The 23,034-nt window shown below is 40.5% G+C and overlaps 4 protein-coding genes across 5 annotated transcripts in view; 1 reads left to right on the top strand and 3 right to left on the bottom strand.

Moving 5' to 3' along the window:
- Window positions 1–74, top strand: part of LOC126408878 (sialate O-acetylesterase-like) — a 61,520-nt gene extending 61,446 nt beyond the window's left edge. Inside the window, exon 11 of the transcript XR_007571969.1 lies at window positions 7–74. The gene's annotated coding sequence lies outside the window, so the exon portion shown is untranslated. The remainder of the gene's footprint in view (window positions 1–6) is intronic.
- A 550-nt stretch (window positions 75–624) lies between these two features.
- tbrg1 (transforming growth factor beta regulator 1) lies at window positions 625–8,059 on the bottom strand. 2 transcript variants are annotated; one of them, XM_050074605.1, is made up of 15 exons: window positions 7,782–8,057; window positions 7,419–7,550; window positions 6,488–6,545; window positions 5,777–5,859; window positions 5,587–5,623; window positions 5,154–5,216; window positions 4,181–4,417; window positions 3,992–4,062; window positions 3,512–3,753; window positions 3,255–3,391; window positions 2,807–2,953; window positions 2,565–2,662; window positions 2,289–2,399; window positions 1,695–1,840; window positions 625–1,043 (listed from the first exon to the last, which is right to left on the bottom strand). In XM_050074605.1, the coding sequence occupies exons 1-15, from the start codon at window positions 7,871–7,873 to the stop codon at window positions 955–957; spliced, it is 1,743 nt and encodes a 580-aa protein (XP_049930562.1). In that variant the 5' UTR covers window positions 7,874–8,057; the 3' UTR covers window positions 625–954. The 2 variants fall into 2 exon arrangements, with proteins under 2 accessions (XP_049930562.1, XP_049930570.1); XM_050074613.1 differs by lacking the exon at window positions 5,154–5,216 and having other exon boundaries at window positions 7,782–8,059.
- Window positions 8,060–10,375: 2,316 nt separating this feature from the next.
- On the bottom strand, window positions 10,376–14,581 carry mmp30 (matrix metallopeptidase 30). Its single transcript, XM_050074663.1, has 11 exons — window positions 14,330–14,581; window positions 13,988–14,104; window positions 13,585–13,712; window positions 13,354–13,502; window positions 13,123–13,248; window positions 12,703–12,864; window positions 12,145–12,319; window positions 11,932–12,056; window positions 11,666–11,831; window positions 11,417–11,520; window positions 10,376–10,847 (listed from the first exon to the last, which is right to left on the bottom strand). Exons 1-11 carry the CDS (start codon window positions 14,462–14,464, stop codon window positions 10,744–10,746), a joined length of 1,491 nt encoding a protein of 496 aa, XP_049930620.1. The 5' UTR covers window positions 14,465–14,581; the 3' UTR covers window positions 10,376–10,743.
- A 1,937-nt stretch (window positions 14,582–16,518) lies between these two features.
- mmp20a (matrix metallopeptidase 20a (enamelysin)) lies at window positions 16,519–22,491 on the bottom strand. The gene is made up of 10 exons (XM_050062215.1): window positions 22,372–22,491; window positions 20,399–20,652; window positions 20,118–20,266; window positions 19,823–19,948; window positions 18,468–18,629; window positions 18,276–18,384; window positions 18,043–18,185; window positions 17,661–17,817; window positions 17,192–17,295; window positions 16,519–16,866 (listed from the first exon to the last, which is right to left on the bottom strand). Exons 1-10 carry the CDS (start codon window positions 22,489–22,491, stop codon window positions 16,766–16,768), a joined length of 1,425 nt encoding a protein of 474 aa, XP_049918172.1. The 3' UTR covers window positions 16,519–16,765.
- Between the last annotated feature and the right edge of the window lie 543 nt (window positions 22,492–23,034).

The following is a 23,034-nucleotide window of genomic DNA, read 5'->3' as shown; positions in this document are numbered from 1 at the left end:
AGTCAGGTTTTGTACAGCATCCAGTGTGTCTCATCAGAATGGAGAATACCATTAGACTAAGGCTGCTATGTCTTAGGTTGTAATGTCTGGCAGTTTTAGTAGTTAGTCTGGCTGGAGACTCACCTTCCATTTTATAGATTTATTGAAGCTTATAAACGCTTGTAGCAGATGGTTATATATTATTTTGGTTTCATCGTTTATCCTGTTTGAAGTGTATGCTGGTACAACCACTGCCAATAATTGCTGTAAATAGAAAAGCATGACAAACGTTGTATTTGAACAAAACTCTGGATTTTTTTTAAGTTTACAACAGAAATGAATCTTTATGATTTTACAATTTGAACAAATAAATGACAGCTCAGCGACTTTTGGTGGGTGTTGTGTTACTTTCAAACCTGATGCTTTTGCTTAAGAGTAAAATGGATGGATTCACAATAAAATCATTGATTTATCAAACGTGGTCTGTTGTTTGAATTGGGGGAAAAAATCTGTAATGTGTTGGTATCATACTTTAAGTTGCAGCTCTAACAGTTCATACCAATGCAACAGTGTGCTATGTACCAAAGTGATGGTGTATGGGAAAGAATAAACCTTTTTAGTAAACTACTTTACTTCAACTGTGGCTCAGTTTCTAAAATTCAGCACATTTTTATCCACACAAAAATTCATATGTCAGTACAGAGGTGATGGGTTTATGGTTACTATTGGCACCTAAGTGCAAAGCTAACTCACCAGCAACATCCAGTATATTAGCATGCTGGCACACATCCCCAACACTGATTGAGACTTACAAGATTATGACATACAATAAATAGCATCGTTTGAGTTACTGTATGCCGCTGTTTACTGAATCACTAACTCAGGAAGGAGTATAAAAGAAAACATTGTCGATAAGTGATGTTTCCAAGTAAGAATCAAAGGTCATGAGGATTGTGCGATGTCAGGCTTTCAGAATCAGGAGCTGAAGTACGAGGTAGAGGGCTTCATGTTGGAGGAGGTCAGGTGGTGCTGATGAGAGGAGCTAGGAGACTGCGGTGCCTGTCCTGGGTAAAGACAGATAGATAAATAGTAGAGAAAGAGTTACTGTCAATGCTGTGTGATCATCATGTCAGCATTAGCAAATGATAACAAAACCACAATTTCTTTAAAATACTTGTCCTTTGGACATACTTTTACTTTGAAATCCTAAAACTCACATACCGCAACTCCTGTATAGGAGTACACTTTTATGTTTCTGCTGCCCGTTCCACTTACATGTATGATTTTTACAGCAGATGCTGGAAGGAGCAGTTGGTGGGGTGAGGACAGTTATTCACACAAACTCTAGCAGAGCAAAGTGAAACTGAGTTATTCACTGCTTTGCTCAGACATTCTGACAGCAGTTGTCGAGAAAGAGGACAGTTTTTATTTGTAACCCCACCAGGGGCTCTTACCTGTGACCCCTGAAAGAGGACAGTTTTTATTTGTAACCCCACCAGGGGCTCTTACCTGTGACCCCTGAGTCACAAGCCCAGCTGTTATACCTAAAGGCAACCCTGGTTCATATTTAGCATGTTTGATGGACACATTGGAACCAGGGTAGCCTGCATGCAATAGTCAACATCCTCTAAATGTAACATGCACAACAAAACATGAGGTCATCTACACTACAGCCAAGCTAAGAACATCACCAGTTTAGAAAACTGATAATTAACCTGTTATGTGCTCTGTCTTGATGTTCTCATCAAAGCCCTGGTGTCTCTGGTAGGCCTCAAAGTTGACTGAAGCATCGTCCTCTGACAGGCTGTGAGGAACCTGGCCGTCACCAGGGCGACACACCTCAAAACGTATCCAGCGGTAGCTTAATAAACAAAGTGAAAAAAGACATCTATTAATTAAGAAATCTATAGTCACAGTGGCTGTAAACTGGCTGAACCCATGTATGGAGAGTGTATTGACATAAAATATTAGATAAATATAAATTCAGCATGTTTCTGTGACTTGGAAATGTTACTCCTGTTGTGTTTTCCTATTAAGTAAAGGTCTGAATGATTTAATATTGTGGTTTACACCTCATCCAGACATATTATCATCTTAATGTTTTACATCTGGGAAAACAGGTCGGAAAATATGTTTCAGTTTATATTAATTACACTAATTAAAAGACCCATCTGTAAAATCCACTTATAGTCCTTGTCTGCGAGGCAAGTCCCCACATTTAATGGTTTTCCCAAAGTTACCACACAACCTACAGTAAGTGCTTGTTTTACTAATGAGAACATTATTAAACACAAGACTTGCTTTCTTACTTGCTACATTTGCGTGCTCCAGGACAACTCTGGATGAGATTCTGGATGGTGGGGTGTGAGAAGCCAAAGAAGTCAGCTCCTGATGGCACGATGGGCGCCACAGCCTTGGAACTAAGAAACATGTTGAAAGAGTTCATAATTGTAACAGTAAGTTTTAAAATAAAGCTCTGAGACATGGCTTTCTAAAAATATTTGCCTTACACATATGGTGGAGTTTTTCGAGACTGACACAAGTCATTGCAATCACAACGCAAGCCTTGAGTTGAACTTTGGTACCTGACAGACGCGATGGCCTTCAGAAGATTGGAGTGGCATGTCAGGGCCGAAGAGGCCACAATGGCATTCTGAGGATCTTCTTCAGGCACAATCTCAAACTTGGGGGAAAATATTGGATTGCATGTGTCAGTTAAGTTTCATCAAAACCATTTTATTCATTCCATTTCAAATGAACAAAACTTAATCAACAAGGCAGTATACAGTACTTTTGACTGACTTCAGTAACAACTGTGTGTGTGTACCTGTGGACCTGCTCCCCCGTCCTTGATTTGGCAGGTGTAGAGGCACTGCTGGTCAGGGTTTTTCATACTGGCAAAGACTCGAGTGCTGCAGAAGCCCACTGGGTAGATGGCACACTCATCATGGAACAACATTCTGTCTGTGATGATCTGGAGAGCAGTCAAAAAATTGCATTCGTTAAATTGCATTCAGTGGTTAGTGTTAGCTTTTAGAAAGGCTTTCACATCATCAACATTTTGTTGTGTTACAGACTTCATATTTATTTATTAAACCAGCATCTGATGGACGGATTAGAGAACATGTATGATTAATAATTGACTGACTAGCTTATCTTTTTTTTTCTTCTGAACTATAAATAGGATATAACGTGAGGCTGGATATCACAGGCTTTCCATGATTATACCATGGTGATAATAAAGCTGTGACATGTGACTCAAGCCAGACACTGACCTCTCCCAGGCTGTAGACTGTTAAACCTCCCAGTACGATGGGAAAGACAGGACGACCAGATGAGTCCAAAGGAATGGGCTGCACCAGTTTCCGAGACCCGTCTGCAAGCTTTCTCTTCTTGGTCATCTTCTTCGGAACTGAAGAAACATTTGAGGGTAAAATAATGGACCAACTGTCTTTAAAGGTGGATGTAAATCAAATCACATATATTTTCAATATGCATCTACATTAATACTTGGCAATACCCTGGCACTCACATTCCTCCTTTCCATTTTCTCTGCCTCGCTCTTTCCTTTCCTTCTTGGGTTTTTTAAGAGGTCCCTCTTCCCCTGTTGACACCACTGATGTCAGGTTATGCCCCCCAGACAGGCCTGAAGCCCCTGCAGGACCTGAGGTTAATGCTGCAGGCGGCACAGGGGGATGAGAGCTTGAGTTTGGTGTTGGCAGTAGCTCTCCTTCTGACAAAGACTGGTACTGCAACAACGACTTCAGTAAAAACCTGGAAATGAGTAGTACAAATGTGAATGAATCATTGTTTCTTTTTAAAGATGAAATTATGTGAAATGAGCAAACAAAATGGCACTTGACTATCATGGAGCTTCACTTTTTAACAACAGCACAGCCACATCCATTATGAACAAAAGTAAAAAAAAAAAAAAAGGATAAAGTGAGAGGAAGACGAAGGCCCTCGGGAAGGTCATGGGAAATATAAGGATAGTTAAAGCACGTCCTCTTACCTCCGCTCCTCCTTTGCCCTCAGAAACTTCTCCTCTAAGTGGGCAACTTCATCACAGAGAGCCGCATTTTCCTGTGGGTAAAACAGTATTCCATCACTCATAATTACAAAGCTGTGTATCTAAACTGTCATACTATATATGCACAATGTGGCAGAAAACAGAGCAAGTCTGAGTTAATAGCTTACTCACAAATATCATGGCGCGGGCAGCTTTACGCAGTCTAAGGTACTTGAGTCTGTACTTTTCATTATGGTTTTTTCGTGGACCTCTCTTCATCTTGGTCTGATGCTCTGAGGAACTGGTGGGGGATGGAAAGACGGGCACCGAGGCTCCTGAGCCCGAACTGGAGATGGTATTCTGCTGCGGAGAGCCGAGGAAAGACTGTGCAGTGAAGGCCTGCAGGGCCTGCTGCCTCTCCTCATCAGTCTGTGAGGAAACAGAGGGGGGAGAGGGAGACGGAGATGTGTTCATGTGCACCAGGAGTACCTGAGAATAACACTGGCCTTCAGGATGGATGAAAATACAGACATAAATGTAAAGGATAAAATAACACTGATGGAACTCACACTTAAACCACTGTAAGACACACAACGAAAGTTACTGAAAATCAACCGTGTACAAGATCTTCAAATTAAAATAAAAATGGAGATTTCTACTGTAATTTATTTCAGAACTTCTCCAGGCAAATTTTCCCTCTTCTATTGTTTTGGGCCTTAGCAGTTTAAGGATTGTTAAGGGTTTATTAGTACTGTGGAGTACTGCATCTATAATTAGATATTAGGTGGGACTTCTCGCTATCTCTGCTTTAAAATTGTCTGTAGCGTGCAGATGAATGAGCATTACCATCATGTCGTCTCATCAGTTTAAGTAAGAAAATACATAGCAGATATTCAGATTACCAGATAGCATTAAATATCCACTGGAAAACACTGTGTGTACCCATATAATTTTCAACATAAATACATGGTGTCCACGTGATAGAATTATATCAGGCAGTGACGTGTATCAAACTGCAGTTCAGGACGAAGATCTTTTGTGAGCAGCAACGCCTCAGAATTTATCAATGACCAATAGCCAATGACATTAAAGGTCAAATTCACTTACAGTACATTACATATTCAAATTTTGTGTGAAATTGGCATTAGTGTCCCATATAACTCACCAGCAGTGCAAAGACTCCGTTTCTGTTCTCAATCCTCTTGAATCTCCTGCTGCCTTTTTGTGTCTGAAACATAATGTGAGACTGAGGCCGATGCACGGGGCTGGAAAAGCCAAATCTGATTGCCAAAAGCTGGGGGTCAATTTAGACTCATTCCACCATTATTAGATACAGCAGGTTCAAGGCCTCTGTGTTTGAGCACAGAGCATCCTTTGTTCTGGTAACAGTGAAGAAATGTGTGTCTCTTTTTAAAGTTGTGAAATAAGGCCAAAGAAGCAGGATGGAAAAACATGGAGAAAGAAAAAAACAGCAACAGAAATACAGATGATGCATGTAGTGTGTTAACAGAATTGACACAAATGTTAAATGAAGGTGCAAGTTATTACACTCAACAGCAGAGGTTGCTGTCAGACTGCATCTTAAACATCCTCCTTACCTCACGGTACATGACAGCCTCCAGGCTTGACTTTGCACTGCCAAGGAGAGAACAAACACATAAGCAGAGTCTAAATGTAGACTCAGAAACAAGTTTACATTCTACTCAAGAAACGTATCATTCATAATTTGGCTTAACATGTGAAAACAAGGGCAACAAGGTGTGCAGTTAATTGAGAGGACTGCTGTACTTGGATTGAACAAGCCCCCTGTCGATGATTCTCTGTTTAATCTCCTTTATGTGCATGGGACGTCCAGCTTCTTCCAAGACAATCTACATGAGGGAAAAGGAGAAACAAAAAACACTTAAAGGGATAGTGCACCCAAAAATGAAAATCATGTCATTTGAACTCTGTTTTTAGCCTCATTGTAGCCTGTAGCTGTCACTGCTTCTCTGTGCACTGTGCTCACTTGTGCGCGCTTGCGCACGAGACCAGCGAAAGCAGGTGAACATACATGAAGGCGGTGCCCATGTCTCACGGTCTCGCACAAGCGCGCACACGTGAGCGCAGCACAGAAAGGCAGTTACAGCTACAGGCTACAATGAGGCTAAAAACAGAGTTCAAATGACGTTTTCCAACTTTTTGTGTTGGGGCTTCAGGACACTTGGATCACTACGGACAAGCAGTATGGAGATATTTTGTGGTTTCAATTATGTGTTTTTGGACGTTTGAATCTGGGGCGCCGTAAGCCTCCATTAGGTGGAGTTGTGTTGCTACCCCCTCTCTCCTTGTATCTCTGCAAGGGATGTGAGGACTCTGAAACTTCACCTGAGGCTCCCTCGGCATATGGGTGAGTAGATAATGGCTGAATTTTCATTTTTGGGTGCACTATCCCTTTAACTTTTGGTAAATTGTTATCAATAACAACAAACTAAAATATGACCAATAAAAGGCAAATACCTGTGCAGCATCAAGCCATGTGAGGTTTGGCTTCTCTGCAATTTCACTTGGTGGTTCGCTGCAAATAGAAAAAGTTAAAATTATCCAGTGTACCATTATTTAATTTGTTGGCATTTTGAAAATCATCACTTCTTCATTCATTTTCCATAACCGCTTATTCTGGTAGGGGTCGCAGGGGGGCTGGAGCCTATCCCAGCTGATAGTAGGCAGAGGCGAGGTACACCCTGGACAAGTCATCAGACTATGACAGGGCTGACACATAGAGACAGACAACCATTCACACTTTCAAACCTACGGCCAATTTAGAGTCACTAATTAACCTAGCTTGCATGTCTTTGGACTGAGAAAACCCACGCTGACATGGGGAGAACACGCAAACTCCGCACAGTAGGGCTCCCCAACCCCAGGGTACGAACCAGGAACCCTCTTGCTGTGAGGGGACAATGCTAACCACTGAACTACCATGCCGCCACCATTACTAATTATATTTTTAGGTACATATTCATCCATATTTTGGTACAGAATAAAACTGCACCACTGAACTGAACATGCCAGCAACTGCAAATAACCCAAGACAGGTCCTGTTGATACATTTTGATCCCCACGTGAGATCTATTGATACCAAATGATGTGAAAAAAAAAGAAAATATCTTGAATGAAAGAGTCCAGAATCGCAAAGCACTTCCCCACTGGAGTTTGGTATTGCATCACAGCACTGATTCTGACTTGTATTATGATTTGATTTCCTGTGAGCACAAACCTACACAGATGTGATACTCCTGTCTGGAGCAACCTCACTTTCCAATCTAAATGGATGCATTACATAATACAGGGCATACATTCTTTATCTATAAGCAATGAGTCTACGGTGGATGTTACAAAGGCATGACGCTGTAACAACATGTTTTAAAACCATATTATTTTCAACAACCTCTCCAGGGTCTCAGTGGTCCCAGACAGACTTGCAATGCTGTCCAGGGCAGGAAACAGAGAGTAGTTCCCCTGTCCATCAGCCTCCATCTCTGATTCAAAAGTGTTGAGTGACTCCATAGGAGACAGGAACCTGCACAGAGAAGACACAGAGACAATACATTTACTGTATTTGTCTGTTTATCCGTAACGTACCTCATACACTCATCCAAAATAACATTAGCAACGTCGCGACTGTGAGCAAGAGAACACACAGGCATCTGCATATTCTGCTTTAGAGTAGCTAAGACTTATTAGCTGCCCACAACAGATGATAACATGATATACAGGAGAAACGGTTAGCCGGAGGCAAACACATACACACCTCTGTGAAACTGCCAGCAAACCCACTTCTTTTAGTTTGTGCTCCGGTTTGTTTGTTTCCGTGCGTCTGCCGGAACCTTCGGTCGTCGTCATCGCATCGTTTACATACGGAGTAGCTAAACGCTAACGCTAACCAGCAAATAACAACCTTCGTCGAAATAAAATTACATTACGGAGCTGCATACTGAAGAAATACTCCACTAATCTAGTTGAAAACGCGAGTGGTATTGACGGGGGAAAAAAAATATACGTAGATAGAGGAACTAAAGTGCGTGGCTGACACCGGACACTATTCACGGGAGCATTTGTACCGGATATCCGGTTTGATAACAGTCTATGGTTTAGAAGCCCTGGTCATAAAACAAAGTTTGAAAGGTGATTAAATTGCACTTTTACGTGTTCAATTACGACGACAGTGAGACGTTAAGGATGTAAATCGTGTTGTAAATGTAAATGACGCCTTTGGCATTAAAATAAACGTTACGGTTTAAATAAAGATCAATAATATGCTGAGTTTGTGAAATGATGTTCAGATTAAATTATTTCTAAGCTTGTGGATGTATAACATTTTTTAACCTGTCAAAAAAAATAAATTAAAGTTTGTTGGTGTTAAAAATGACTTTAATTTGTACCAGACTAACACTTCACCCTGGTGTGTCAGTGCATCTCTCTTTGTCTCACACCACGTGGAAACTTTGAGAGCGGAAACTTGAACATTGAAACTGAGCATGATTTTACCAAGAGTTTTAGACATTTTCTGATTCAAATGCACGTGTACCATGATAATAAAGCCATTCACATCAGTGAGGAAAACAGTGGCACAAGATGATGTAATTAGCACAAGAAGGAATTTATAGGCTTAATTACAATTTGGAGAAGCAGCACAAGTTGTCTGTGTTACATCAAATTACAATGGAAAAAAATTCTATATTTTCTCTGTAATTACTGTTGAAGTGTTCATTGAAGTAAAATGGAGCCTGCCTAACTAAACCCAGTCATTGTTCAATTGGCAGTAGCCTATAATCTTTCCTCATCTTAAGATACCTGGCATGGATCACATTTCTCCATCCAGGCTTTAATGTTTTTTGTTCTATGCAGGGCCCTGTCATAGCTGACCTCCATACACTATACATCAATAGAGTTTACTTTATGGTCAAGACTCTCCAAAACAAATTCTCTTTAATTTAATACTCAGATTTCCTCTTCTGGCACCTTGTTGTTTTCAAATGATATATCCCATATCTGTCATCATTGCGAAATGACCTACAGTAGCCTATGTGGCACGGTCCTAAATGCTTGTTGGTTGCTGGTTGTTTTACATGCAGAGAACAAAGCAGATTACAGGGTCATCTCGCAGAGCAAATATGCCACACCTTCAACTAAGAAGGATTAAAGTCATTTGAATTCATGGGTGGCTGTCAGAAATGAGGACAAACTGAGTTCATTTGCTGTGTAATCAACATCTCCAAACTAAATTACAGTAGAGTTGTTGCATGTTTTCTGTCTTTCTGGCATGGTAGCAGGTCATTAGCCTTTCCTGAAATTTCATTTAAGCTACTTTACTTTATATCAGTGTTTTCTTGGAGGAATACTTCCCCCACAAACTTACCTTTTTATATAGTTAGGTCGTGTGGTGAATCTGTGAGGAAAACTTAGTTTTTCTCCCATGCCTCCACAGAAAATAGCAATGATTGATTGGGGACTGCATTTAACAACAGCAAATTCATATCAAATCATCTGTTTACAATCTCACACACAACTTGTGCAGTATAATGCAATTTCTAAAGACAAGCTTTCTTTTGCTAAAAACATAGTAGGCTATTTAAAATTGAACTGAATGTGAAATGTATCTAGGCCTATGCTTTCCACAAAGCCAGACTCCAATACTTAACTATTTTTTAGCTTTCTTGTGGGGCGATATAGATAGGAATTATCTGGAGCGTGGGGACCCATTGTGTCTGGAGAGAGATTGTGTGAATGTGTGCTGTGAAGATGTCACAAGGTTCCATTCATATCCATTATACTGGAGTGGAAGCAGAATGATCACTGATAGATATCTCAGTACCTCAGAAAATAAACGTAAAACAGTCATGTCTGGATACCATCAGAGGTAATTACAGAAAATGCATTTTGTCGTGACTTTGATGAACCCTTGCTTTAAAGCTCCCCAAATTCTTGCTAATTGTAGCCTATATTCTGAATCTGATCACCTCCTTGGTTTGTTTTGTGCCTCCACCAGGATCTTCACACTATAAAATCCTTAATTTATCCATGCTCATGAAAACAGCAGTGACTCAGCTCTCTTTCTATATTGGATGTCCTCTCATGTGGCTTTAAGTTGCACAAAACAAGCCTTGTGGTCCTAATTCTAAAATTAAAGCATCCAGGCAAAAGACAGATGTATTTCACAATATAACCATTTGGACATAACAACTAATGGCTTAAACTGTTTGTTAATTTTATTTCTGTGTAATCCAAGTTGATGTAGGCTATCTCAGTATGAATGCTCTGCAAGCTGGGCCCTGTTATGGCCAGAGGGGGCAATTGAATTGCATGGGAGCTCTTTGTTTGTAACCCAGAGATGTGTTCAGAGCATAACTTAAAACCCTTTATTTTACACCCAAAATTGTGCAATTTACCATCACTGAAATGAGTAACCATCTTCGAGCAAATACATTCACCATCAGTACATTCCTTTGCAAATTCCATACAAGAAAAAAGAAGAAACATAAACAACTATTTTAAAGTAGGTCAAAGATTATTTGTAGACTTGATCTTTGCTTCAGTTTGATCCTGTTATTTGCTACACGTGAACAGCTAAGCAGTAGATAGACTTTCTCTGTGAACTGTTCCCCACACCATAAAGATATGTAATATTGTTATTCACGTGTTTATTTTTTTCCTTATTTTAACTGCATTTACATCTTCAACACAGACATCTGAGTTGTTGCCTCTGTGGGTTCTCAGTAACAGTTGAGCCAGCCGTAGTTGAGCAGTACACGATTCACTCTCTTGGACTGCAGATAGTACTCAGTCTGTCTGGAGCCGTCTGAGAAATACAGATATCCTGTGGGGGGGGGGGGGGGGGGGATTTAGTTCATATACAAATATTGGACTTAAAGGAGCAGTTCAGTGTAACCTACGATGACTTTCTGGTAATGTAAAAATGCAAAAGGCCCTTTGTAGAGCCTGTGTTTGGTTTGTCTGTTCTGGGCTACTGTAGAAACATTGTAGTGCAACATGGTGGACTCTGTGGAAGAGGACCTTCTCCCACTATAGATATAAAGGGCTCATTCTAAGCTAATGAAAATACAACGATTCTTAGTTTCAGGTGATTATAGGTTACTCTAATTAAAATATGATGCACATTATATTTCAGTTAGATTTCACAAATCCTACACACTGCACCATTTGTAGCCTAACAGATTTTCTGGCTAATTAGGGGCAACAAAATAAGTTGTAAACACGCATATTAGGGGGAGGAAGCTGTTTCCCCCTGCTTCAAAGCTTAACGCTAAGCTAACTTTCTAATATAAGAATACTGATTATGATAATCATTTTCAGTCATTCTAACCAAATGTGGGTCTTGACTTGTATGATATAGTTTAAATAAGAAAAACGAATGACATTTCTCACCATAATTCTCAAAAGCTGCATCTACTTTGGAGCCTATGCCTGGGAAATCCTGAGTGATGAATCGTGGGTATCCAGAGTCCATTCGGCTTCTGGACTCATCATAGCTGCACGAGAGATAAGAGAGACAATTTGGCTTTGTCGGTATGTAGCCACACCCGATAAATATCTCAGTGATCCGATTTTATATTTATTTTTATTTACTAAAGACCTACATGTCAAAGTAAAGACTGAATCATGACCAACACTCACCTCCAATACTGGTTGTTGACAAAAATAAGGGTTTTTCCAGTAGATACAACATAAACTGCTGCATCCACCTTACTGACAGAGGAGGGGAGGCCGAGACTAGTGATGGACTTTGGATAACCTGACATCATTCTCTTTGAGTAAGAGCTTATGCCCCAGTATTGACGACCTGTAGAGAAACAGTTGGAGGTTGTTATATAATGTATCTGTACAGCTTCACAGGAATCAGTGCACAGTATTGAAAGCTGAGAAAACCCTATTAACATTACCTTCAAAAAGATACACAGTGCGCTCCCTGGGGACTTCAAAGGCAGCGTCCACAACGTTGATTTGTGGCCATATTGTGCTCACTTTAGTTAAACGTATTCCCCTGGCATTCTTCCTCCAATAGTATCTAGTAAAGGTTGTAAACTGAACAGTAAAAAGATGCACTTATGTGTTGCCCCACATAAACAAGAAATTCATCTCATAATCATCATCACCCGTTTTTGAAGAAGTACAGGTCTCTCCTAATGGAGGTAGCAGCGTCAAACACCAGATCGCGGCTGCACTGCTCGTCTCTGGGGTTGGGCAAAGGATCTGGTTTATCTGTTGGGTCCTCTGGATCCGGATCCGGGGTAGGAGTTGATGCTGCTGTGGGCACTGGTGTACGGCTGCCTGAGAGATGAATCAGTAAAATTTGTGACCTTCAGGCATCATAAAACAAATGACTATCTACATAGATAACAAGAAGATGTACTTTTAGGGAACTTTCATTTATGAGTGTGCCTTGAGCTTATGTTTAAAATCAGTCTGACTGTCGAGGATATAAAGCACAATGAATATTAAATGCATCCAGATGTAGAAAATTGCAAACTGCAGCACAATTCATTCATAGGTCAGTTGTTTACTGGTCATGTAGCTCAGCTAGAGCCAAAGGTCTAAACCTCAGCATAGCTTTCAATTTGAAATCTGCGAACTGACCATTCTAACAGAAGATTGTCCCAACTTAATGTAATTTTAATGTCAATCACTATATTGATTCTGATGTTTTTGCTCACCGTAAAGGGCTTGAACCCCACGCCTGTCATCATCTGGCAGCTTGTACCCGTTTGTGTTGACATATTGATAAGTAGGGTACATCAGTGCACGTCTGTCCCTGGAGTGATCCAGGCCCAGTGCATGGCCAAACTCGTGGGCCGCCACCAGCAGCAGATTCACACCTCAACAAAACAAATTACAGAGAAGCAAGTCAGACATCATTTACCTGATATACAGTGCTGATTCCTATATAATGGTGTGCTTATTTTTAAGGACATAGAAATCGAATTGTTGGGAAAATCCTGCTGAACATACAGGTTTTATTTTTTCCCCCACACCACACAGTTTACTCTTCGGATATACAGGGAACTGCACAGATTACACTTCCTCCCTGGTGGATGTGGCAGCTTCAGCTTTACTAAAATGCAGAGAGCATTTACCTCTCTGGGTAAGAGTCCAGGTTTCATCTTCATCAAAGTGTGTGTCCCCTCCCTGCCCCTGTCCAGGAGAGTTAGCATGAGCCAAGACTCCGCCACGCCCATCAAAAGGGTAAAAGTCCCCATGAGCTGCAACAGGACAAAGAAGATAATTAAATATATTTGCATGTTAAGAAAAGATTCTCATAAAGTTAAGCTGGCTGTTTAAGACCCTCTTGTTCAATTCAGACTCACATCCGCCTTTAAAGAGGATCATGATGTCAGCGGTACCACTGTAGATCTGTTTAAAGTTCAGAGGGGTGACATCGCTGTAGAGCTGGAAGGCCTGGCCAATGGCTGTATCCACCTGACTCTGGGTCAGATCTGGAGTGTACTGAGTGATACTGTTAAAGTCATGTTATACAAGTATCAATTAATACTAATACTAATAATAATCTCCTCCTACAGTATGTAACTTCTTGTTACCTGTATGTAATCAGGGTTTTGCGCCATTTGGGTTTCCCATGAAAGTGTCCATATCGGCTGATGTCTGACACACCACACCTGGGTGCCTTCATCACCTCCACAGTCTCGTTATTCAAGACACCAGTTATCTGATTGTCAGGTGATCATATGAGGTAGCAAAAACAAAGAGATTTTTAAAGTGAGGTTTGCCATATATTTTTTATTTAAATTTTTTTAAGGCATTTACACCGTAAATCGATGCAGAATTGACACAAATTGGTGCATCAAAATTCACAAAAATGCTGGAAATGATGTGTTTGAAGCTTATTTTTTTTAATGGATTAAACACTGAAGTTATTAAGTCACAATTGCTTTGGTTGCAATAAGGCAAACCTAAATCAAACCTTTCATTCATTATAATTACCTCCAGGCCAAAGAAAGCCTGCATGGCCTGTAGATCCAGGTTGAAGGAGCTCTTAGCAAGTCTTCGCACTGAAGAGTTTGTCATCCCAACATCTCCATAGAAGCTGGACAGGTATGCCTGATTCCAGGAGAAGGAAGACAGTTTTATTGCAATTGATTCATGTTTTAATTTCACCTGACTATGGCAGAGCTTATTTCCTGTCAACACCATCTAAATTTAAAGACTGTTTGCAACCTGCCTCACCTCTGACATTTTTAAATGCAAGAAGTTTCCCTGTAATCACCTGGTTAGTCCAGAAAGTTCCTAGTTGCTAATATTAATACATAATATAAACTGCAGTACCTCCGCCAGGTCTTGCTCCTCTGGTGAAACTGTCGGAGCGATGGTAGGTGCTGCATGACACAGGGCTAAACAGCCCAGCAGCACGATCCAAAAACCAGCAAGAGACATCTTGTGAAAATGTCTTCTTCTCTCCATCCACTCTGCTCTTATAAAGACAGTCTTGAGATGCGTTTGGTTCTGATATAGGCTGAGAAATCGTGCACAGTCACCCTTTGTGCATTCCAGTCGATGTTAAAACAAACCCCTGTATGTGAGGGGGTAGAGAGTAAATAGTGACCCTTCCAATAACACAGTGGGAGGAGATGATATGATCAGTGTAACTTCACTTATGAAACATCTGTGAAGCAGTTTAAAGGAATACTTCTGCCCCAAAATACATATCAATTACTCACCCTGTGCTACCTTGAATTCTTGAAGAAAACCTAGGTCTTCTAGCATGCTTCCACGGAGAACGAAGGATCCAAAAGCTGGGACAATTCTTGATAAATTGAAGTAAAAGACAAACAACAGCAAAACTATATCATCTGTTTGCAAACTCTCACACAACTCGTGCAGCTAAATCCAAGTCTCATTTATCCAGTCGTATGATCAGTACTTCCCAAACATGCATTTTTGCTAAAACCACCCTATGCACAACTTGTCCACACCTGAGAGTGTTTGTGGGGAAGTGTTTTAAATAGTAAGGTTTTAGCGAAAATGTGTGTGTTTGGAAAGTACTTGTATCTGTTATGCTCTGTTGGATCCTTAGTGTTTTCTTTTATTGATATGCTTCATACGCCTCTTCAACCGTTTCATCACACATTTTTCATTTACCTTCTGATGTGTTTGTTTTATTTGTCACATGTGCAAAGTGCAGTGAACTAGGTAAGAGCATTGAGTAAATATACTGCAGACACATGCGTTTTATCTGCCCAAATCAAACACTGAGCTGCAGATAAAAATCCCAAATGAATAAGACTGATTTGCGCCATTTATCCACTATAAATTTTGGCGTCACTAACATTAACAAACACCCACTCTGTCAAGAAAAAAAACGTTGCCAACATTTTGTTTTTGTCAGTGTTCTCTTGCACTCTCTGATAACCTCTGATGTACAGCGACCACAGTCCAGTTTGGCGGGTAAACATGTGTGCAGTCAACTTAAGTCACATGACATTTTTTCAAGTCCACTGACTGAGGCTGGAACTACCTCTTACTGCCATTTGGGGACGCCAGTGTTGCTTAAGTTGCCTTCCACAGACGTCATCAACAGAGGCATTGAGTGTTGCAGCTGACTGAGAGGACAGAGGCTGCTTATTTTTACCTACTTGTCTACTTATTTTTATGTCTAATAAAAAAAAAGTAGGACTCTGGAGCAGTGATGGAAGGGGTTTTATCTAAGTATTGTACTTGTAATACAATTCTGAGGTACTTTATACATGTACTTCATCTTGACAGAAATATTGTACATATATTCCATATTCCACTAGGTCTACATTTATTTGCTGTAGCTACTGTTGTATACCATATCATATCTTGTATATCATCATCTGCATTATGAGTTCTTTAACTTTAATTCTTATAATACATGTTGTTATAATGCACCCTAAAAAATACTGGATCAAGTTACTAACCCAGGTTCAGGGTATTGGCTTTCTATTGGGTTTTTTTCTGATGCAGAAGGAATAATGAACCAAATATTAGTACTGTATGACATTTTTGACCTCATAAATAGGTGGCTAGTTTGTTTTAGAACTGGGTCAAATAACAGGGGTTTTTGGCATGATTGGTGACCCAGTGGTTTTTGTACTCATGGATACAGGGTAAACTTAACCCAGTACTGGGTCAGTGCCAGATTTACCCAGTACTGCATACCATGGTTGACGCAAATATGGGTTAAAATAGACCCATAGTTTTTTCCCTGTGTACCTGTTCATGTACTTTTACGTAAGGTGAATTTTGAATGCAAGACTTTTACTTGTATTTCTGGTTTTACTGAATCTTCCACCACTGCCTTGAAGAGCAAACAATGTGGTGCACAATGCATCTGAGATTTTATTGAGTTCAGTATAATAAGACACATCCTGTTTTTACATATTCAGATTGTAGTCAAAGCTATGTTAATACCAACATCATGCAGTCATGAAGTTTTTAAGTAGTATTCAGTTTTAAATGCATTTTTTCAGGACAAACATTCTGAAAAAAGTCCACAATATTTGAAAAAGTGACACTTTGCAGTTGATATTCACATTACATGTCCTCAGCGCTGTACATCCTTACACATAAGAAGCATTAATACCATTGTATCAAAAGGGACAACCAAGATCTAAACCGTATAACAAGTCAGTCAGATAAATAATGTTATATACGCATCATCTCAGTTTAACAACTACAACCTATCTAGTTCTTCTCAGCTATATAAAGGATGAATTCTCAGTAACCACTGTATCGACTGTATCAACATCCTAGCCAAGAATTTGCTGAAATGATCTTCACCATCCGGTTCTGTCTGAAGTCGTACTGGAAGGATTTTGTCCCACCGAAGAGGAAGATGCTTCCTATCAACAGAATGTCATACAAAGAGTGTGTTATCTCCTCGTGGTGTTTCAAGACAAATGAGGTGAAATGTAAACGACAAAGTTTGGCTGTAAACACAAGGCTTCTACTTGGGTAACAAGTTGTTCTAAAACTGGGGCAAATGGAGCTTTCCGTATAAAAGTGTGCCCAGTGCGGTGAACCCCACCCGTCTACCACCTAAACACGGTAAAAACAAGAAATTACAACTTCTATTTCGGTTATGTTCTATTTGTATCCTGCCGTTTAGGTCCACATTATACAAAGTTCATGACCATAAAGTGTGACAGTTTTTCTCGTTTTGTTTACCATCTAACTTAAAGGCAGCATCGACCTTTCTCGGGATTCCGGGCCAGTCTGTTTGGATGAGTCTGGGGAAGCCAGGGTCCATCCTTCTCCTGCGCTCGTCATACCTGAGGTTGGATCATTCAACAGATGAAGTTTTAGTGCCCTTTTCAGTGTGGGAATGTCAGTATGTTCAAGTATAATGTTGTTCACCCTCTTCAATAATATAAATAATTGCATAACTCAGTAAATATTGTGCTTTCTGATTACAATTTCAGCTGTTCGGCTACAGTGTAAACTTCCTTTAGTCAAATGGCTAGTATGTCAGTAGTCATACAAACTGATCTGATGCCTTTGAATGTGCATTTTGGTTCAATGTAGACTCTGATAATGTATTCATCAGCTCATTTTAACGGGTAAGTTTTGACTTTTCAAGAAATATACAACCAAAATGGAAAAAAATGTGAAGCAAATCAACATTTGAAAAAATTACCTGTAATAAAACTCCCCTACGAAGAAGACTGTTTTCCCATATTCACTGACATGCACGGCAGCGTCAACCTGCCTGACGCTGGAGGAGAAGCCGTACTCATGGATGGAGCCAACATGACTTTTCGTCTTAAGCTGTTGAACCACCCAGTACTTATGACCTGGAAAAACACAGCCGTGTCACTGCATTTTGGGACACTATGAAAAACAGCAACATACCACAAGCGCTGCCAAACTCAATGAGCCTCTTGCATGAACTGCAACACTTAAGTTGCACAAGGCTGTAATTTGGGTGCGACTTTGTGTTTCCCCCCACCAACTGGAAATCCAGCCATGTCATGCTGACAAGGCCTAAGTGATGCTTTGCAGACTGCCCATTACTCTACCAGTGAATATGTACGCCACGCCTTTGGCAGGGATGTCATAAGCGGCATCCACGTGAGAACTGATGCTCGGTAAATATGTGCTGCTGTGGCTCTCTCGCAGGCGATTCCAATAAGTTGTCCGTGTTGTTCTCATCCACATGTACCTAAGTTGAAACAAATGAGCAGTCGTAGCTGCAGCTCAAACACACTGAAGCTCTTGTGCAATCATAATATGAAGAATATTTTACATTTACCTGTTTTTAAAGAAAACAATCTCATTTCCAATCAGAACTGCTGCATCGAAAGAGAAGTTGGGGTCACACTTTTTGGGGGCTGCTGTTTCCACTTTTATTGTAGGTTTTCCTAAGACACATTATAACAGAATGCATTAAATATGACATTGCACTACTCCCTGATCATTTCCAGTTTCTTAATTTGCTTCTTACCGTAAAGTGTTTGGATCCCAAGCACATCATCTTTGGACAGGGAGTACTGGGTATTGCTTTGAGACCTGTAATTGGGGTACATGATAGCAGAGGGGTCTCTTGAGTGACTCAGACCCAGCGAGTGGCCGAGCTCATGAGCTGCAACACTGAACAGGCTGTAACCTGAAATACAGCAACAGATAAGCCTTATAAGTCACACTGAAAACTGTCTGTGGGTTTGAAACTTTCAGGGGTTTTTTTTTTGCAATTCTGGCTACACCCCAATGATGATGTCACAGCAGGACTGGAGTCTGTCGCTGGTGCTTAAAGGTCGGGTCTGGAGGATTTTCCAGTTGCTGTTTGTAAACACACATTCAAATTTGGCCCCTCCTATCAGGTTCAACTCTCCCGGGTGTACGGAGCCCAGAGGTACGGAAGAAGGCTTCACAGAAGAGGTTCAGGCAAGGCTTGCGCTTGCTCAGGCACGGCACCTGCGCTCTCTCATTGGCTGGGGAAATCTCCGCCCAGAAGCGGTCCGAACTCACAAAAACATCAAAATACAGTTAAAGGGCAGGAGCTCTGCAAACAGAGCCACCACCACACATGACGAAGCCCATAGGTGATGATTAAGCAGGATTTCATTTGTATATGTCTATATTTTGTTTTGTTTGAAAATCCTCCAGATCCTACCTTTAATGTTTCAACTCAGAGTTATATTATTATATAATTCATTCATTCATCCATTTTCCATAGCTGCTTATCCTGTTGGGGGCCGCGGGTAGGCTGGGGCCTATCCCAGCTGACATTGGGTGAGAGGCGGGTTACAGCCTGGACAGGTCACCAGACTATCACAGGGCTGACACATAGAGACAGACAACCATTCACACTCACATTCACACCTACGGGCAATTTAGAGTCACCAATTAACCTGCATGTCTTTGCACTGTGGTACCCAGAGAAAACCCAGGCTGACACAGGAAGAAAATGCAAACTTCACACAGGAGGGCTCCCCCATCACAGAGTTTCGAACCCCGACCCTGGATTTGAACCTGGAGCCCTCTTACTGTGAGGCAACAATGCCAACCATAGTTTTTAAGTATAATCCTAATATATAATGTTACTAAAACTGTAAAATAAATAGTATAAAGTATAATGATTCCCTCTAAAATGTAGTGGAGCAGAGATATGAAGTAGCATAAAGAGGATATCATCAAATAAACCTCTTAGTACCTTAAAAAATATTAGCTATTCTCCTACTTTGCAAGAAAATATTGATTAACCTGAACAACAAGTCTAAAGGACAACGATTGCACTCTTGACAATCTGCAAAAGGTTTCCTATTCCAGGATAACCTTTACTGTTTCATTCTGACAAACCTTTCCTCCCCGTCGTCCATGTTTCATCCTCATCAAAGTGCACATCTCCTCCCATCCCCTCTCCTGGTTGAAAGGCATGAGCCAGCACACCCCCGGGTCCATCAAAGGGGAAGAAATCTCCATGAGCTGCAAAAGAAAAGACAAGCATCTTCACACTCTGAATCAGATGGGACTTCAAAATCTAGTATGCTGTTTTTGTATGTTTCTTTTTCTTTCTAGGCATTCTTGACCATAATTGGGAACTCTGTTTTCAGTTTATCGTGAACAACTCTTCAGAAGTGGTTTTCAGATTTACTTCTGCGGGCAAAGGAGAAGAGTATATCAGCTTTGCCATGGTTGTCTTTGATGAACCTCAGTGGTGCTGCATCACTCCACATCTTCAGGGCTGAACGAAAGGACTTTTCCACATCCTCTCTTTTCATGTCCGGAGTGTATTTGGCAATCCTGCATATCATAGATGGACACACAGACGTCAGAGTGTGGGACCACCAAGCTCCGCAGCTGCAGCTACAGTAACATGTTCACTAAAATAAAACAATCCATCCAGAAAATTATATTATAAATACAATGTCTTACATGTATGTGATAGTGTGGTTCTTCCATTTAGGCTTTTCAGGGTAAAAACTGAAGCTTTCCACATCTGGAACGCCACACCTGGGCTCCTTCATCACATCCAGGGTGTGACGGTCCAGACGACCTGTTTCTCTCAGACCAAAGAAGTTTTGCATTTCTCTGATCTTCTCCTCCATGGCCGACGTGGACCTGATCCTTCTCTCCGACATTTTGCCTCTGCTTCTGGGGTTCAGGTTGTAAAACCTCCTGAGGTAGCCCTGTTGATGAAAGACATTTGGGTCTGGAGGTTTAGGTATAGGTTATCATGACGAGATGTGTAAAATGTATCTGCAGATGGTGTTCTGTGTTTTTCCCTGATATGTTACAGTATTGAAATATGATGTAGTCTATAAGGCATAAAGAATCAAAGTCCAGGCACTCAGGTCGGTTTTGGAAAAATTAAAAAGCCTTTATTTAATGGGCAAGAGTCATTAAAAAAACCAACGCGTGTCGGCTTGCGCCTTCCTCAGGGTGCAGTCTATATTTGATGAAGTTAAAGCTGATTTTTTTTTTTTTTGTCCTTTTACTCTAAATTAAAACAATTTAAGTGTTGCCATTAAAGAGTTTTTGTTTGTTTGTTTGTCAGGATTATCTCATATTGATTCTACTTATTAAATGTACGCTGCATCGTTTGCATAGAGCGAGATAAGGAGCGAAGAAGCTGGATCAGGATTTTGAGAGACGCTGCAATTTAAAACGAAAGAGATGATTTTTATTTTTATTTCACTATTCTCTGTCCATCACTAATCCATAATTTAAAAGGCACCAAATGTGTTCTGGTTCCATGTGGGTAAAACCACAATGGGCAAACTCACTGACAGTCACTTACCTCTTTGTGACTTTAAGAAAGTAGCAGTGGACTTGGGTTGGGAACCGGAGGCTCACCAGCTCTGGTCTCTGTCTGGACCGAATATGGAGTGTGGACTGGTGGCTGGAGAAGTGCCAGTTCACTGCTGAGGTGCCCTTGAGTAAGGCACTGAACCCCCAACTGCTAAGGTGCCTGTCCATGGGCAGCCCCCTCACTCTGATATCTTTGCATTTAACATGTGTGTAGTTCTGTTTGTGCATGTGTGTGTATTCGGGCCTGTGTGTATATGACAACAAATCAATTCAGTATATGAAAAAATTGAATTTCCCCTCAGGGATCTATAAAGTATATCTAAGATGGGGGCCAGAATCGCATCTTAATAAACTTTGGTTTCTTATTTTGCACGTGTTGTTTCTGATTATCTGATATGCACAGACTGATACCAGAACAGTTCATATTTTGAGTCTCACAACAATCCTGTTTTGATTTTAGGTGATTCCTTGTTTTTTAAATAAGCTGATTCTCTTCTCCTTGAAAAGTCATACTACACAAGCTTTAATTTCAAGAAGTGCATTGGTTGTAAGGAACAAAACATTACCTGGGAAAAAAACACACCCAAGGTTTTTTTTTTTTTGTTTGTTTGTTTGTTTGTTTTTTAAAAACACACAGAGACCTCCATTTACTTTTGATTATTGGTAGGGCAGAGATTTTATCAGGGTGGCCATGGCTCTCCAGCGGCCACCCATTAGTGCCGCCACTGCAAAGTAGTTTGGCTTTTCTTTTTTAAAATAACGTCTATATTTTCAAAGTAAGCGCTTGTAAAGTGAAAAACATAGTTCTTCATTTGGTTTAGATAAAAGAAATGCATAAATATAGATGGATATTTGTAATAGGGTTTAATTATCTGCATTATGTTGCAGCTATAAAACAAATCAAATAAGTGCAACTTTTTAAATAAATGCAACTAAGTAACAAAGCATTGCCTGGTTACAGTTTGAAATAGTTCTTCCTATAATGTTTCTGCACAGCAAAGGTCACATTCTTATTCATGGAAGTTAATGTGTGCAACGCCACCATTAGGATATCTGTGTCTAATATAACCTTTAAAGATAGCCATCCACCCACAAACCTCAGCCAGCTCCACATCCTCAGGCATCGGCAACAGATCCTGATCAATGGGTAGAGTCCACAAGACTTCCACTAACATCAGAGAGCCCAAAACTGGTATCCACAGCAAGAGCAACTCCATGACTTAAATGCATATTTCCACCAGGCTTTACTTTTTTATATGGGAGTGTTGTCAGGGTTGTTGGGCAATCACAGCTGGGTCTACCTGCCCCAGTTTTCTGGAGGTTTTGTGGTTAAAACCTCCCAATGAAATGTCTGTATAACACGTCTGGGCTTTCTGTCTGTAATGGGCAAAGACGTGTGTGCAGTGTGTTTTGTAGTGTAGAAACCAGAAGCTGAAAGTGTTGTTTGTGAATTCTGTATATTGTAGTCAGTCAAGTCAAAACCTGCAGCCATTACACTCATCTGCCCTCATATCTGTGTATCAGTCTTACACAGTGATGAGCAGATCATAAAAGCTGATGCAAGGAGAATTTGACTGTGAGACACATACAAAAACACACACACATACATTATAAGGTTTAAACAGTCATTCTTTTATTTCGACAAAATGTGACTGATAAATAAATCTCCACTCAAAAGTGAGGAAGTACAGTGTTTTTGCTTTACCTTGTTTAATTTAATTAATGTATTCAGGTAATTTCCTTGCTGCATGTTTATGGAT

This window comes from Epinephelus moara, chromosome 2 (assembly GCF_006386435.1).
Source record: "Epinephelus moara isolate mb chromosome 2, YSFRI_EMoa_1.0, whole genome shotgun sequence".
NCBI classification, from domain to species: Eukaryota; Metazoa; Chordata; class Actinopteri; order Perciformes; family Serranidae; genus Epinephelus; species Epinephelus moara.
This window is presented reverse-complemented; position numbering and strand designations above follow the sequence as displayed.

Excerpts from the sequence above, each read along its gene's own strand:
- tbrg1 (XM_050074605.1), bottom strand. The coding sequence starts at position 7,873 with ATGACGACGACCGAAGGTTCCGGCAGACGCACGGAAACAAACAAACCG. Across the intron at positions 5,860-6,487 it reads CATGGCTTGATGCTGCACAG|ATTGTCTTGGAAGAAGCTGG; the intron begins GTATTTGCCTTT and ends TCCCTCATGTAG. Across the intron at positions 2,954-3,254 it reads CAGTCTACAGCCTGGGAGAG|ATCATCACAGACAGAATGTT; the intron begins GTCAGTGTCTGG and ends ACTGCTCTCCAG.
- mmp30 (XM_050074663.1), bottom strand. The coding sequence starts at position 14,464 with ATGGAGAGAAGAAGACATTTTCACAAGATGTCTCTTGCTGGTTTTTGG. Across the intron at positions 13,713-13,987 it reads AGGCTTTCTTTGGCCTGGAG|ATAACTGGTGTCTTGAATAA; the intron begins GTAATTATAATG and ends CCTGACAATCAG. Across the intron at positions 12,320-12,702 it reads TGGGGTTCAAGCCCTTTACG|GCAGCCGTACACCAGTGCCC; the intron begins GTGAGCAAAAAC and ends TTCATCTCTCAG.
- mmp20a (XM_050062215.1), bottom strand. The coding sequence starts at position 22,491 with ATGGAGTTGCTCTTGCTGTGGATACCAGTTTTGGGCTCTCTGATGTTA. Across the intron at positions 19,949-20,117 it reads CTTCTCCTTTGCCCGCAGAA|CTCATGGAGATTTCTTCCCC; the intron begins GTAAATCTGAAA and ends TTTCTTTTGCAG. Across the intron at positions 18,186-18,275 it reads ATTGTTTTCTTTAAAAACAG|GTACATGTGGATGAGAACAA; the intron begins GTAAATGTAAAA and ends GTTTCAACTTAG.